The sequence below is a fragment of the Heterobasidion irregulare genome (genome assembly GCF_000320585.1).
Source record: "Heterobasidion irregulare TC 32-1 unplaced genomic scaffold scaffold_14, whole genome shotgun sequence".
Lineage (NCBI taxonomy): Eukaryota > Fungi > Basidiomycota > Agaricomycetes > Russulales > Bondarzewiaceae > Heterobasidion > Heterobasidion irregulare.
In genome coordinates this window covers 1,080,114-1,094,476 of record NW_009258210.1, presented here as the reverse complement: position 1 = coordinate 1,094,476, position 14,363 = coordinate 1,080,114, and the positions used below count along the sequence as shown (strand labels likewise).

At 39.0% G+C, this 14,363-nt stretch overlaps 6 protein-coding genes across 6 annotated transcripts; 2 read left to right on the top strand and 4 right to left on the bottom strand.

Moving 5' to 3' along the window:
• Nucleotides 1-2,998: 2,998 nt before the first annotated feature.
• HETIRDRAFT_332018 (uncharacterized protein) lies at nt 2,999-3,157 on the top strand (the record flags this gene model as incomplete). The annotated part of the gene is made up of 1 exon (XM_009555179.1): nt 2,999-3,157. A coding segment is annotated over one exon (159 nt), but the record flags the coding sequence as incomplete, so codon positions are not given.
• Nucleotides 3,158-4,092: 935 nt separating this feature from the next.
• On the bottom strand, nt 4,093-4,422 carry HETIRDRAFT_332287 (uncharacterized protein; the record flags this gene model as incomplete). Its single annotated transcript, XM_009555178.1, has 3 exons — nt 4,093-4,171; nt 4,227-4,283; nt 4,355-4,422. Coding segments are annotated over 3 exons (204 nt in total), but the record flags the coding sequence as incomplete, so codon positions are not given.
• A 4,576-nt stretch (nt 4,423-8,998) lies between these two features.
• HETIRDRAFT_423604 (uncharacterized protein) lies at nt 8,999-9,709 on the bottom strand (the record flags this gene model as incomplete). The annotated part of the gene is made up of 3 exons (XM_009555177.1): nt 8,999-9,066; nt 9,151-9,430; nt 9,542-9,709. The coding sequence occupies 3 exons, from the start codon at nt 9,707-9,709 to the stop codon at nt 8,999-9,001; spliced, it is 516 nt and encodes a 171-aa protein (XP_009553472.1).
• Nucleotides 9,710-10,435: 726 nt separating this feature from the next.
• HETIRDRAFT_164798 (uncharacterized protein) lies at nt 10,436-10,588 on the top strand (the record flags this gene model as incomplete). Its single annotated transcript, XM_009555176.1, has 1 exon — nt 10,436-10,588. One exon carries the CDS (start codon nt 10,436-10,438, stop codon nt 10,586-10,588), a length of 153 nt encoding a protein of 50 aa, XP_009553471.1.
• Nucleotides 10,583-10,756, bottom strand: HETIRDRAFT_57511 (uncharacterized protein; the record flags this gene model as incomplete). Its single annotated transcript, XM_009554775.1, has 1 exon — nt 10,583-10,756. A coding segment is annotated over one exon (174 nt), but the record flags the coding sequence as incomplete, so codon positions are not given.
• A 511-nt stretch (nt 10,757-11,267) lies between these two features.
• On the bottom strand, nt 11,268-12,704 carry HETIRDRAFT_423601 (uncharacterized protein; the record flags this gene model as incomplete). Its single annotated transcript, XM_009555175.1, has 6 exons — nt 11,268-11,493; nt 11,545-11,729; nt 11,760-11,928; nt 12,091-12,443; nt 12,471-12,603; nt 12,673-12,704. 6 exons carry the CDS (start codon nt 12,702-12,704, stop codon nt 11,268-11,270), a joined length of 1,098 nt encoding a protein of 365 aa, XP_009553470.1.
• Nucleotides 12,705-14,363: the final 1,659 nt, after the last annotated feature.

The window sequence follows — 14,363 nt, the reverse complement described above, 5'->3', positions numbered from 1 at the left end:
ACTTAGCTCCATAATATCATTGTTTTATGTTACCCAGCCTATGCCACCCATATCTACTAAGGCCTCAATATCATAATTTTTTCTATTTTGAAAAGATAATAGACACAAGTATAGGATAAGTATGAGGCACAAATAGAAGAGCAGGTGTTGAAGGAGAATTTCCTAAAGTTATATGGAAAGACTTATATTTTAGTAGTTATAAAAGCCAACATATATACTATATTCTATATCACTAGTACCTAGCCATTCAATCATAATATTGTTATGCCTACTATAATGGCACTTGCTTATTAAACCTTCAAGAATACCCATATGCCTCTTAAGCCATTAATACCTATCAAGATTATTGTAGACATCTTTAATTATCTGTGGAGCCCAAGTGAAAATACAGACCTTGTCCCTATCCCAATTGCTAGACCCAGCCTTCTAGCCTCTTAATATAAAGCCCATTCTTCCTTCCTTGTATCAGTCATTCTTCAAAATGCCTTTATTTATCTTTCTTAGTCATCAGCTGTATATATTATATCCAACTCCCCTATGTCTTTAGGGCATCCCTTCCTATTTATGAACCATCTGGAAAACCACCTCTTTGTATTAGCTCCGGATTATATCTAATAGTGTCTAAAAGTATCTAAAAGTGTTAATAGCTTCTAAAAGTGTCTAATTTCCTAATTGGGAGCAACACATTATAAGCATTGGATTGGTTTCTAATTTTATGATATTAGCACTAATTCTATACTAAAAAGTCTTTAATTATCAGTAGGAAATAGTAAGTACTACTGCTCTATCAGTGAGAAGATAAAAATGTGGTACATTCCATACTATTTTAGCACATTACCTCTCCTTCATATATGCCTATACCATTATCTTGTAGCTCTTTTGCTGACTTTCCAGCTGCCTTTACAAGGAATATAGAAAGAGAGAAATGTGCATTGATGCCCCCAGACACTTTGTTGGCAGCTTGGCAGCTGCCACAAGAGGCTATGAAGACCTAGGTATCTTGTCCTTGCACACAAGATCATTAAAGTTGTCATTGTTAGCCAATGCCTGCTACTGGTCATTATAGGACACAACATATGGGTTGGACTTAGGGATATGCTATATGCAGCCTTATAGACCTTGTTTATTAATACAGTGGTTAATACTGTCTTATGCAGCACACAATCGTCATTACTATTGATATTACAATTTTTAGTACTATTTATATTGTTTATTGCCTTGTTATACAGAAGATGCTCAAACTTGGTGTTTTCCCCTAGCTATTAGGCTGTGGAAAAGACAGTCATATTGGTATGTGGTGCCAAAATGATATATTTGCCTGCCATATAGGAAATATATGCATTAAGCATATTAATATCACCTCCAACAATCTTGTGCTTATTTATATATAGGCATGCCATACATATACCCTTATTCCCACCCTTTATCTCACTAGTGGCTATTTGGAAAACCCTTCTCTCTTATTGGATCTTGTGGCTTAGTGGCTTAAAGCATCTGTCCCGGGTGCTTGCATATATGAGGTTGTTGCTTCAATTCTGGCAGAAGGCAAGTTTGTTATAAGGTATATTCTGTGTTTAGGTATTGAACTAGTGCTCTAATAGACATGTCTCTATAAGAAGGCTATGAGAACTGTGATGCTTGATTTATTATGATTTTTCCGAAATTTCAAGTTATAATGAATCCTAATAATTCCTAATTTAGGAAAAGCATGTCTAATTAGAACAGGTTTAGAGGGGGGTAAGCTAAAAATGTCTAATCCTAATTGTTCTTAATTATGCATAAATAAAACTAATTAGAGCTTAATACAAAGGGGTAGTTTTCTAAATGACCCTATTACCATAAAGAAGGAGAAGCAGGGCAAAAAGGGAAAGGGAAGAGGAAGATTGGTAGCTAATGGTAATTCTTAAATACTTACAAATGATAAATTTGTTGATCTCATTATTGTTTCTAAAGAGACAACCTATACTACCAAAGAGGAGAAGAAGACACATTGGATTAAGAATGTGGCTTAGGGAGATTTGATGAAGCAATGGCAGGGTAGAGAAGTTGAGAAGAAGAGAAAGAATAAGAAGATGGAAAGAAAAAAAAAGTAAAGCAATGATGTGCTGGAGGTGGCTCTGAGTGCCGAGCACAACACCAAAATAACCTTTAATGCAGGGGGGTGCTGGAGCTGGTATCTGATATACAGGGAATTATTAGTTAGGACTTGAGAAAGTGAGGGCACACTGAAGAGTAATGAGGGGGGTAAGATGAAAGTGCCTGAATGGTTTTGGGACTACACCAAACACTAACTGAATGTTCGGTTAGTTGAGTCAGGTCAGGGAATTAATCAGTGACAAGAAGGTAGTATTACGACCAACAACTATGTGCTTTTGGAGCCACACAAAACTCTGACAATATACAAGGGAAGACAAGGGGTATGAGCAAAAAGACAAGTACAAACATGAATGAGGCCGAATGACAAGGATGACAAGTTTTTAGGAGTCAAAGAAGATGATTTTGATAGTTGAGATGAGTACAAATGAGCTCTGAACTGTGGGGTGTAAAAGCTAGTTTATTCCAGAGTTGTATGTAGGTTTTTATAGTAAACAGAGCTCCTAAGTAAAATATCGAACACAAAATGAGAGTAGATGTCGAATGGGCACCAAGCCCTAGCAATCAATGAAGATAAGAAGGTAGGTGAGATGTCCATATGGGTTCCAAAGGTGATAAGGTAAAAGATAATCAGCGATGTCAAAATCCTGAACATTTAGGATCCATTGCCCAAGTATAAGTAGCAGGAACAGGCATTGGCAAGCCAATGAAAATAAAGAAGATGTAACATATGACCAGGGTGGCTAGGTAATAGTACAAGATCACATTTGACTGACTATGTGGGAGTTAGGAAGATAAGCAATAAGGACCAACTGACTCATAGAAGACATTGGCTGACATGGAATACTAGCTCTAATCTCATAAACACCTTATCACAATACTCCTGTGCAGTCATGGTAAGTACGTGAAGTATGGGCAAACTGACCCAAGTGCTGCCGAATGTCCTTTGGTGGGTTATGGTCAGTCAGGTGAGGACTGTCCATATTCGGTAATAGTCAGCATCCTCGGTACTTATCTAGCACTATTTGATATCTTCTCAAAGCTTCCCAAATACCTTCCTTGAACCCTAGTACGGATGAATGCTCATTAGCAGGATAAAAAATATGCTTATGCAAAGGCCAAGAGTAGGATACTACTGGCAAAGTTAACAAGACCTCTTTGGGGGCCCTTGCTTTCTGTGGCTCTAAAGCCAAAGACTCCTAGACAAGGTCTTGATTTTGTTATGGAAGCTAATATAGGCTATTTGAATAATGACTATCTAACAAATAAAGACTATTGCATGTATTTGGACTTGCGTAAGAAAGTACAAGTTAGAATCAACCATGTATTTAAACAAATGGAGATGATGATTCTCAATAATAGAACAATGGTCATTTATAACCAAGCTGTCTTCTCTAATCTAACAGACAACTTCTGATAGATTCTAAGAGATAACTTAATAGATGGTGAGTCCTTGATATGTAGTACTAATTCAAGAGTGAGTGAGTGAGGCTTTGAGATGAATCCAGTGCTTCATCAGACTAAGTATGATACTATAGATTTGGTAAAGTTTGTGATGTGTGAGCTAGGAAGGTAGCCAGATGCCAGGCATAGTGCAGAGATCAAGTTATATACAAAGTAAACAAGCTAAGCCTCTTAGAAGCTCATCTTGGCTATAAGTATACACAAGCTACTTAGGGTAGGATCAAGATCTGGTCCATGCTTCTCAATAATAATCTATTTGATAGGTATTAGGACTTCTAAAAGATCAAGTTCTCAATCATGATCAGTAATCTACAATCTATAATATATCCTAATATAGTGACTATAATAAAGGTCTGTCCACATTATTATGAATTCAGGAACCAATCATGATTAACATTGGTAAGCCACATAGGTATAAGTCTATTAGTGAGTTATATATTGTAAGTGTTCATATATTAACATATAAATAGTAATTAGTCCAAGTCTATTGTCTATGTCTAAGTTATGTATGTATCTTATAACTACTCCCTCAAGTTATATGCATGTTGAGCACAGTAACAATGAAGTGACTGGCACAGAGAGAGTGCCAAAAAGAAGCTCTATAATGACAAGACTATAGTCCAGAGGGTAAGAGTCTAAGTAGATACAAAAAACACAAGGGAGCGCACCTGTGGTCCAAAAGATAAGAGTCTGAGGAAAGAATCACCCTTGGACCGGTATTTAAGCTATAGAGAACAATAAGAAACGAAAAAGGAAGGTATGACATCAACGGGTCATTAAAGGTGGTCCACATTACAAAGCGGTCAAAAGCTCTACCTGTAGCTTGGTCTGGAGCATCAATAACATCACACAGGACCATCTGAGTCAGCCAACCCAGTGAAACAATAAAAACAAAGTGAGACAGTCCAAATGGAGAAGGAAAGCAATATACTTGCTCTAGGAGTGGCTGTAGGGCTGCTCCTAGCTATAGAAGCGAGTAATCAATGAGTCCCAAAGGTGGCACCCATGTGGCACCCATGCCACATCAACTAGAACGGCCACAAACAACAATGCAAGGTGTATGTTAGGTCATGGTCTTAGTTATTAATATCTAAGTTCTGTGAGTATTCCCTGACTTTTCTCCTAATTCATGTGTAAAGTATATGTTAGAATACAGTCCTAACAATAGAGCACATAAGAGAGGAAATGTCATGGACGGCTGTTCGGGACGAGATATTCCTAGTTCACAAATCAGTATAGATACAAGGAGAATGATGACAAGGTTGATGGATATAAAGAGGCAAAGCTGATCAGACCAATGCTTGAGAATCAGGGAAGACTGATGAACAGCAGTTCCTAGATTGGACAGAGGTGGATAGCCTAAGGCTTCCCCACTGTGACGCAGCTATTATAAATATATACAAGCAAGAGCATGGACCAACTAGCAGTGGATCAGGAATGCGAGATATAATCGGGAGAAAGGTCCTATGTGTTCCTTATATAGATCATGGGAAAGGCAAGAAAGATACAGTAGGCAGTTTGTAACATTACCCCCCCCTTATAGGCCATCAGCGCTAGAGACGGTAAGTAAAAGAGTTCAAGAAAAACATAAGCAATGCATATAAAGTCTGTTATAATCATAGGGAAATAATACTTAGGGCACCAATTCTTGCTGCCCACTGTCAAGCCATGGCACGATAGCCCTTGAGTATGGATGCTATAGTACCTTACCTTATTAGAACCACATGGGGACTACATCCTAGAACTGAGTCCCTCTTCTCATCGTGGCAGTGAGTACTGGCCTAATGGATTCAAACTGTTGTCTGCCCCAGCAGTTTAACATTGTACCGGATGATTGTTCGTGCGCCCTTAGAGAGTGCAGCAGTGATTAACGAGGGGGAGTGCGTCAGAGTCACTAGAATCATATTCGATGATAGGGGGTTGAGTGCAAGAGAGTAAGTGACGGAGTCCAAAGGTTAGGGGTATAGCCTGAAAGTGAAGGGAAGGACGTGTGAACCTATACACCCCTTGGTTGGGGCTGGTAGGATACGTCCCCGGCATCAGGTAAAGCAGACCTCTATTTGAAGCCGCAGACGAGGCACAAGATACCACAGCCGTGGATGGCATATAGTACTCATTGGCAGGAGTGGGGTCATCGGTGGAGTGAAACATGTCGTGAAGGGGTTTGATGCGGTCTAGTCCTATGAGTCTTCTCTCACCTATATTGATGTGGGCAATGAGGGTTCCTTCTCATGTCTACAAAGCCCTTTGCACGTGTTGTACGAATGCCATTTCCTCTTTCAGGATCTCTAATGCCCTCAGTATCTCTGGTTGGGTGGGTCCTGACACAAACTCCATGCTCGGTGAGCCCTCTATGAGCCCTCTATGAGCCCTATGAGGTATGCGACAGGGGCAGTCAGGTATGACTCTCTGTCAGGGAAGATGACTCCTTCGTTTTCTTCTCAGATCAAGGGTGGTGGGGAGGGCATCTGGAACAACACTCCCTTGTATTAGCTCTGGATTACATCTAATAGTGTCTAAAAGTATCTAAAAGTGTTAATAGTATCTAAAAGTGTCTAATTTCCTAATTGGGAGCAACACATTGTGAGCATTGGATTGGTTTCTAATTTTATGATATTAGCACTAATTCTATACTAAAAAGTCTTTAATTATTAGTAGGAAATAGTAAGTACTACTGCTCTATTAGTGAGAAGGTAAAGATATGGCACATTCTATACTATTTCAGCATATTACTCTCCTTCACATATGCCTATACCATTATCTTGTAGCTCTTTTGCTGACTTTCCAGCTGCCTTTACAAGGGATATCGAAAGAGAGAAATGTGCATTGATGCCCCCAGACACTTTGTTGGCAGCTTGGCAGCTGCCACAAGAGGCTATGAAGACCTAGGTATCTTGTCCTTGCACATAAGATCATTAAAGTTGTCATTGTTAGCCAATGCCTGCTACTGGTCATTATAGGACACAACATATGGGTTGGACTTAGGGATATGCTATATGCAGCCTTATAGACCTTGTCTATTAGTATAGTGGCTAATACTGTCTTGTGCAGCACACAATCATCATCACTATTGATATTACAATTTTTAGTACTATTTATATTGTTTATTGCCTTGTTATACAGAAGATGCTCAAACTTGGTGTTTTCCCCTAGCTATTAGGCTGTGGAAAAGACAGTCATATTGGTATGTGGTGCCAAAATGATATATTTGCCTGCCATATAGGAAATATATGCATTAAGCATATTAATATCACCTCCAACAATCTTGTGCCTATTTATACATAGGCATGCCATACATATACTCTTGTTCCCACCCTTTACCTCTCTTATTGGATCTTGATTACTCATAATCATGTTTTTGATCAAATTTGCAAATTCAGGTAGCATTGTCTATACTAGTAGAGTCCCATTGAATATTACACTCAATCATAGTTTTACACATTCTCAGTCCAAATTGTATAAGTGCCATAATTTATTTTTATCCTATATAAAGTGTATTATCGATTTTCCATTGGTTTATTATTTTCTTAGCTAGTGTTTAAACTAAATCCTGAAAGACCTGACTTTTTAGGTATTTATTGACCTATTTATTTATAAGAGAGGAAAGACAAATGTTAAATAAAATCAGAAATATTGAGGTTGCCTACATTATGTCTACTTATTTAGATTACCAAGTTTATATCTTAGACCTTGTGGCTTAGTGGCTTAGAGCATCTGTCCCGGGTGCTTGCATATATGAGGTTGTTGCTTCAACTCTGGCAGAAGGCAAGTTTGTTATAAGGTATATTCTGTGTTTAGGTATTGAACTAGTGCTCTAATAGATATGACTCTATAAGAAGGCTATGAGAACTGTGATGCTTGATTTATTATGATTTTTCCGAAATTTCAAGTTATAATCAATCCTAATAATTCTTAATTTAGGAAAATTATATCTAATTAGAACAGGTTTAGAGGGGGGGTAAGCTAAAAATGTCTAATCCTAATCATTCTTAATTATGCATAAATAGAACTAATTAGAGCTTAATATAAAGGGGTGGTTTTCTAGATGTTCTATGAGGTCAGGAGATGGTTGTCCATAATTGGGGCCATGGGCAGCCGTTTCTCGATATGGTATGATTAAGGAGGCATGGAACACGGGTTGTATTTTCCATGTGGGCAGGAGTTTTAACTTGTACATAACTGGTCCTAGTCTTTCTTCTATTTTAAATGGTCTATGTAATTTGGGAGCTAATTTGTCCTTTGGGTGCATGGTGATGATGTTTTTTCCCGAAAGCCAAACTTTCTGTTCTGCTTCTAGTTTGACTTTGTTCTCGGTGGTTTTCCTTTTTATCAGTTCTGCCGCGACTTCTAGACTGGCTTTGGTTTCTTCTTGTAATTGTTCTAGTCTTTCTAATCTCTGTTCTATATGAGGAATGTCGGATCTTGGGGTGATTTGGGGTGCAAAGGTCGGGTTGTAGCCGTACATGAGTTCGAATGGAGATTGATGTGTGGCTAAGTGTTCTTTGACATTATGTGCAAATTCTGCATATGGTAGGAGTTCAGGCTAGTTTGTCTGTTCATAATTGCAGAATACTTGGAGGTACTGTTCCAGCTTTTGGTTTACTCTTTTGGTTTCTCTGTCTGTCTCTGAGTGATATGCAGTGGTTAGTGCTATTGTTACTCCCAATTTCTTCCAGAGTTCTTTAGTGAACCTAGTAGCAAACTGTGGTCCTTGGTCCAAGATGATTTTTCTTGGGAGTCCGTATCATTTCCACATGTTTTTCATATAGAGGTTAGTGGTTCCTTCTGTGTCTATAGTTTTTGCACATAGGGTATAGATAACTCCTTTGGTGCTTCTGTCTACTGTTACATGGATTGCATTATATTGTCCGACTTGCAGAAGATTTGTAATAAAGTCCATTGTTACCACTTGCCAGGGTCTTTCTGGTATTTTATTTGGGATTAGTGGGACATATATAGGGTGTGTGATATTTTTTGTTGTTTGACATATGGCGCATCCTGTTACATATTCTTTTATGAATATTGATATTCCAGGCCACCAAAAGTTGTCCGATACTAGGACATACATTTTCTATTGCCCTAGATGTCCGGTCACAGGTAAGTCGTGGTACATCTTTACTATCTTTCTTTTTAATTTGTCATTTGGTGGAACATACATTTTGCCTCTATGCCAGATGAGGTCATCTTCTAGGTTCCATTCTTGTAGTCCTTTGGAAAGTGTCCTTGGTCCTGATGCTTGGATAACTTCCATTGCTTTCATCACTTCTTTGTCTTTCGCTGTAATATTCTTCAGTTCTTGCCTGAGTTGTCTGTCTAGCATCTTAACTGTGCCTTTTCCTGTGGTGCTTTTGACGAATAATTGGGGTTTTAATAATATTTGGTTTTTGTTGTCTAATTTTACCCCCCGTTTTAGGTCTGGACACCTGGACAGAGCATCCGGTTAATGGGAGGTACTGGGTTTATGTACTAATGTGAAATAGAAGCACGATAGGAAGAGTGCCCAATGTGCTTGTTAGCGGGATAGAGTTCAGGTAGTGGAGAAGTAAAGGAGGTTCTTATGATCGGACCATATCTCAAATGGATACTATGCACCTTCAAGGTAGATACACCAGTGGTCAAGAGTATAGATGACAACTAGTAATTCTTTATCAAAAATGTTGTAGTTTTGTTTGGCTGTATTGAAATATTTTAATAAGTAGACTACTGGGTGCCAGCCATCACCTGGGACTTCTTGCAACAAAATAGTGCCAGATACAAAGTCGGAAGCATTGGTTTCGGGTCGGAATAGTCGGTTTCCATTAGGATAAATTAACACTGGTGTTAATGTGAAGCAGAGCTTGAGGGTTTCAAATACTGCATTACGTTCTTCTGTCTATGTGAAAGGAGTGTCTTTTCTAGTGAGGTCATTCAGGGGTCATGTTATAGTGGCAAAGTCCTATATGAACCTTCAATAGAAGTTTCCAAAGCCTAAGAAGAATTGTACTTCTTTCAGGTTTGTCGGAGTTGGCCATTTTGAAATTCCCTCAACCTTGACTGGGCCTATGGCTATGCTATCCGCGGAGATGATGAAACCAAGGTATTTGACCGTGTCGACTTCAAACACGCATTTGGAAGGTTTTAAGAATAAGTTGTTGTCTAAAAGTATCTGCATAACTTAAATAGTTACTCATTGATGCTCTTCCACTGTTTTTGTGAAGATGAGAATATTGTCCATATATACCGTTATGACCTGTGTGATAATGAGGTCGTGGAAGATGATATTCATCATGGTTTGGAACATTGCCGGCAAGTTGCAAAGTCCAAAGAACATAACAAGGCATTTGAATAGGCCAAATTTGGTTAGGAAGGCCATTTTTCATTTGTCTCCTTCTCTCATGCGGATGTTGTTGTATCCCCATTTGACATCGAATTTCGAGAAGACTTTTGCCTTCGATTTGGCTATAGTTTGGATTACGTCGTTGATCATGGGTAACGGGTATTTGTTTTTTATTGTCCATTCGTTGAGTTTTCTATAGTCTTGGACTGGTCTAAGATCTCCTTTTTTTTTTTTTACAAAAAAGAATGGGGATGCTTGTGGGGAATTTGATATTCATATTGTCCCCCTTTTTGAATGCTCTTGCAGCATGTCATATAGTTTGTCTTCTTCTTCTTCGGTTAGGGGGTATAGTTTATAGCCACTTGGTTCCTATCCAGGTTTCATATCGATTTTATGATTGCATTGCAAATGTTCAGAGAGTTGTTGCGAGGCTTCTTGGTTAAAGACTTTGGCTAAACGTTTGAGAACATATGCAGGGACCATTTTTTCCATTGTGCATTTATCTTTCTTTTTGTTCGCTATTTCTGCTAACTCTTGTGATTTGCTATAGACAGATTGAACATGGATTGCTTCAAGCGGGTGCATTTCAAACGGGTCTTGGTGGTACCATTCTCCATAGAATTCAGAAAAGAAGGTCTCATCTATGTTTTCTTCTTCTTCTGGTTCATCTTCTATCTTGGAGTATCTGATAATTTTTGTGCTCCTTTGTCATAATAGGAGTTGTGCTTGTATCATGAATTTTGGTCGGCTGACTAGGCATGTTCTGGCACAGATGGAGAACGTGAGGCGGTTCTTCACCCAGTTAATCTGCGGGTTGTGCTCATATAGGCAGTCTGTTCCTAGAATTACATCTTCCCCTCCTAGGTTGGTAGCGAGTAGCTCGCATTGCTCATCATAATAGTTGCTTCATTGTTTGTCATTCTCATGAGGAGGCATGCCTTGTCCATGATCTTTCTTCCTTTGTTTGCCGTTCCATCTACATTAAATACTGGAATGAATCTGTCAATTTTTTGAAGTGGTATTCCTTGTTTTTGACAAAATTGTTTATCAATAAGGAGTCCTTTTGCTCCTGAGTCAATCAGTACCTCTGCTTCTGTGGTTCCCTCTTTGTGTTTCAGCTGTACGTTTATGCACATGGATGATTTTTGATTGGATTTTGTAAGTCGTACAACTATTTTTAAATAAGGGTTCTGGGCAGGCCTATGGTACACTAAGGATGTAGGCTGGTTCAAAAATCCATATCCAATTCCTTTCACTTACTTCCTTCACTTAATTCCTGGAGGAGCGCTTCTTGTTCATCCCATCTCATCTTCCCTATAACCCTCTGGACCTCTTCTCAGCTAATCTCAGACTCCTTCTGACATACAGATGCATTCTCTCCAGATGCATAGGCTTAGTGCACTGCAAGTCTAGCCCAGAATAGGTTAGTCATCACCACGCTTCTACTTTTGCCCGAAGTTGCTGTCTCGCCACTAATCTGAGCTCTTGCCGGGAGCGCTCTGCCATAGCCTCCTCCTCTGCCGGCCAATGCTCTGCCGGTTTGAGCTGGGCGGTACCCTACTTCTCTACTACCCTGTTGAACATGTCTAGTTCCCCCTTCATGTACCCTAGATGAAACCCTGGCAGAGCATTGGTTTGCCATGTGCCCTTTCTGTCAACAATAGAAACACCCACCCTCTGCGCGCAGCCTGGCTCGTTCGTCGTCAGTGAGGGGAGTGTGAATAGAATCTATGGCCATGGGTACGACTGAGTTATTCATAGAAGTGGGGGCGTTGGAAAAATCATAGCAGAAGGGGTTGTTATGACGGGGCATTGTGGTGGGGACAGAGCTTTTTATGCTTTGGAGTTCTCTCCACTGGTTGTCAAATCTTCAGGTGTATTTTACCCAGTCATCTATCGTGGTTGGCATTTCTGGAAGTCTGTAAATTTGTTTAAAGATCTCCAGGTATATGGCTCGGCGGAAGTAGTTGACAGTTGATTCTAGATCAAATCCGCTTTCTCCAGCGGTCATGAGGTAGTCTGTGACAAATTCGTCTGCTGAGCATTTTCCCATCCTCATGGTGAACAGCTTTTGTCATACTTTTTGTTCCAGACTTTCGTCTTTGAATGCAGCAGCTAGTTCCTTCAGGAATTTTTTGAACGTTCCCCATGTTTTCTTGGTCTCCATTGCCTTGTACTCTCAAAGTTCTCTGTCGAAGTAGTATTTTTGAGCAAACAACAATGCCGTTCCCTCCCTCATGTATGATAGTACCATTAGGATCTTATCCATGTCCGTAGTGTACTTGGTTGGGTTGGCCAGGATGTACATATAGTACTCGTAGATCCATTCTTGGTATTTGGACCTGGTTCCATCAAAGTCCTTCAGTTTGTTTCCTTTATCTGACGACATTTCGTTGTTTGTATTTGCTGTCCTTGTACCTGGTATTGGGTCCGGGTTTGGGTCCAGACATCTTGGGTTGCTTGGTCCTGGTGTCAGTTCTGGGTCTTCTTTGTCTACAAGAGTTAATACTCCTGCCAGGATGACTTCTTTTTCGATGACTTCTTTAGGAATGTCAACTGGTATGTTTCCCTTGGGAATATCGATCGGGGGTAGTGCGGGTTTTGTTTGGGTCAGTGTTGTGACTGTTCTGAGAGGTGCTTTTCTATCTTCCCAGGCTACTAGTGGAGCATCAATGGGTTTTCTGCTATCTGGTCCACCTACGTAAACCCAGATTTCTTTCGAATTCCTTCTAATAGTTCGTCCGAGGTAGACGTACAAGTCTGAGTGTTCCAAGTAGTCGGTTCCATGCAGAACTCACCCTACTTCTCCTCCCTTTCCTTTGGAAGTCATGATGATTTGATCAAGAGAGCCCATGCTAGCCTTAACCTGATCAAGGTTTGAGGATCAAGGCAACAGCAGCTCTTTCTGGCCAGGTATTGTAAGGTATCATATAGTAAGTAATGTCAAGCGCAATTGTTTCGGTCGTACCTCCACTGGGTTGACTACCAGTTAGAGATATTCTATAACCTGAAATGACCCACACTGAAGTGGAATCGCCCAATCGTTTGCTTAAAGTGTACAGTAACTACTACGGTTGACGGTCGCTTGTCTTTTGGGACTGCCTAGCACCATATGTATGTAGCTGGTGTTCTGCTGTGAAAAAAAATGCGAAACTAGGGTGTGGAGTAGGATTTGAGGTAAGGCTATCCAGATGTCACAAACAGCTGTTTGGGACGAGAGATTCCTAGTCCACAAATCAGTATAGACACAAGGAGGATGATGGCAAGGTTGATGAATGTGAAGAGGCAAAGCTGATCAGACCAATGCTTCAGAATCAGGAAAGACTGATGAATAGCAGTTCCTAGATTGGACAGAGGTGGATAGCCTAAGGCTTTCCTACTGCACCGCAGCTGTTATAAATATGTACAAGCAAGAGCCTGGACCAACTAGCAGTGGATCAGGAATGCGAGGTATAGTTGGGAGAAAGGTCCTATGTGTTCCTTATATAGATCATGGGAAAGGCAAGAAAGATACAGTAGGCAGTTTGTAATAGGAGAGTTTAGAGAATAGTGAGGAGATAGTGTTGCCACTATTCACTAATAAAGTGGAATTAGAGAAAAAAGATAAATGATCAAGAACAAGTAGCTATGTAGCATGATATTATGCACAATCCACCAAAAGGAGCCATAACATTATACTATGGCTTTTCTACTACTTTTTGTCTCAGCCTTCTTTCTTGGAACATTGTATTGTCTAAAAAAAGGTATCTAGTATACCTTTGCATATATAGTACCACACTAGTATCATACTTTTAGTTGTTTGAGTCTCCAATAGTGTGAAAAAAAATCATTTAGTTTTGCTACTAAAAGGACCAATAGATAACTATGTTATTATTATAATTTTTTAGCTTCCCTCCCTTTTATCAATAGCTTATAAAGGCTAATCAGCTTGAATTATGCATAATTAGCTCTGATTATATATAATTTCTACTCAAAATATCTAAAAAATAATACTTAACCAAATATTGCTAGTACCATAGTTATCTACAACTTTTGAACAGAGCCTAGCTATAAAGACTATTAATTAATTATCAATATCTAAAATTATACTTTATAACAAACTTGCCCTAAGCCAAAGTTAAATCTATAATTTTATGCCTACAAATATTTTAGCAAGATACTTTAAACCACTAAGCTATAAGGTCTAACTTAGCTTAGTAATTCAGATATATAGACATACTTTGGATAATTTCAAAATATTTGGTTTTATTCAATATTTATCTCTGATTTCTTTTATTCATAAGTAAATTAATGTATACCCCTCAAAAAAAGCCTTTTAAAATATAAGGTTAAATACTAGATACTACTACCAAAACCTAATAAAACATTGAGAATATACTCTATATAAAGAGAAAATATTTATAGCACTTACTCAATCTGAATTTGCATATATTTAATAATAATTAGAATAGTATATATTTATAAGACTCTGGTAGTATAAATAGCATTA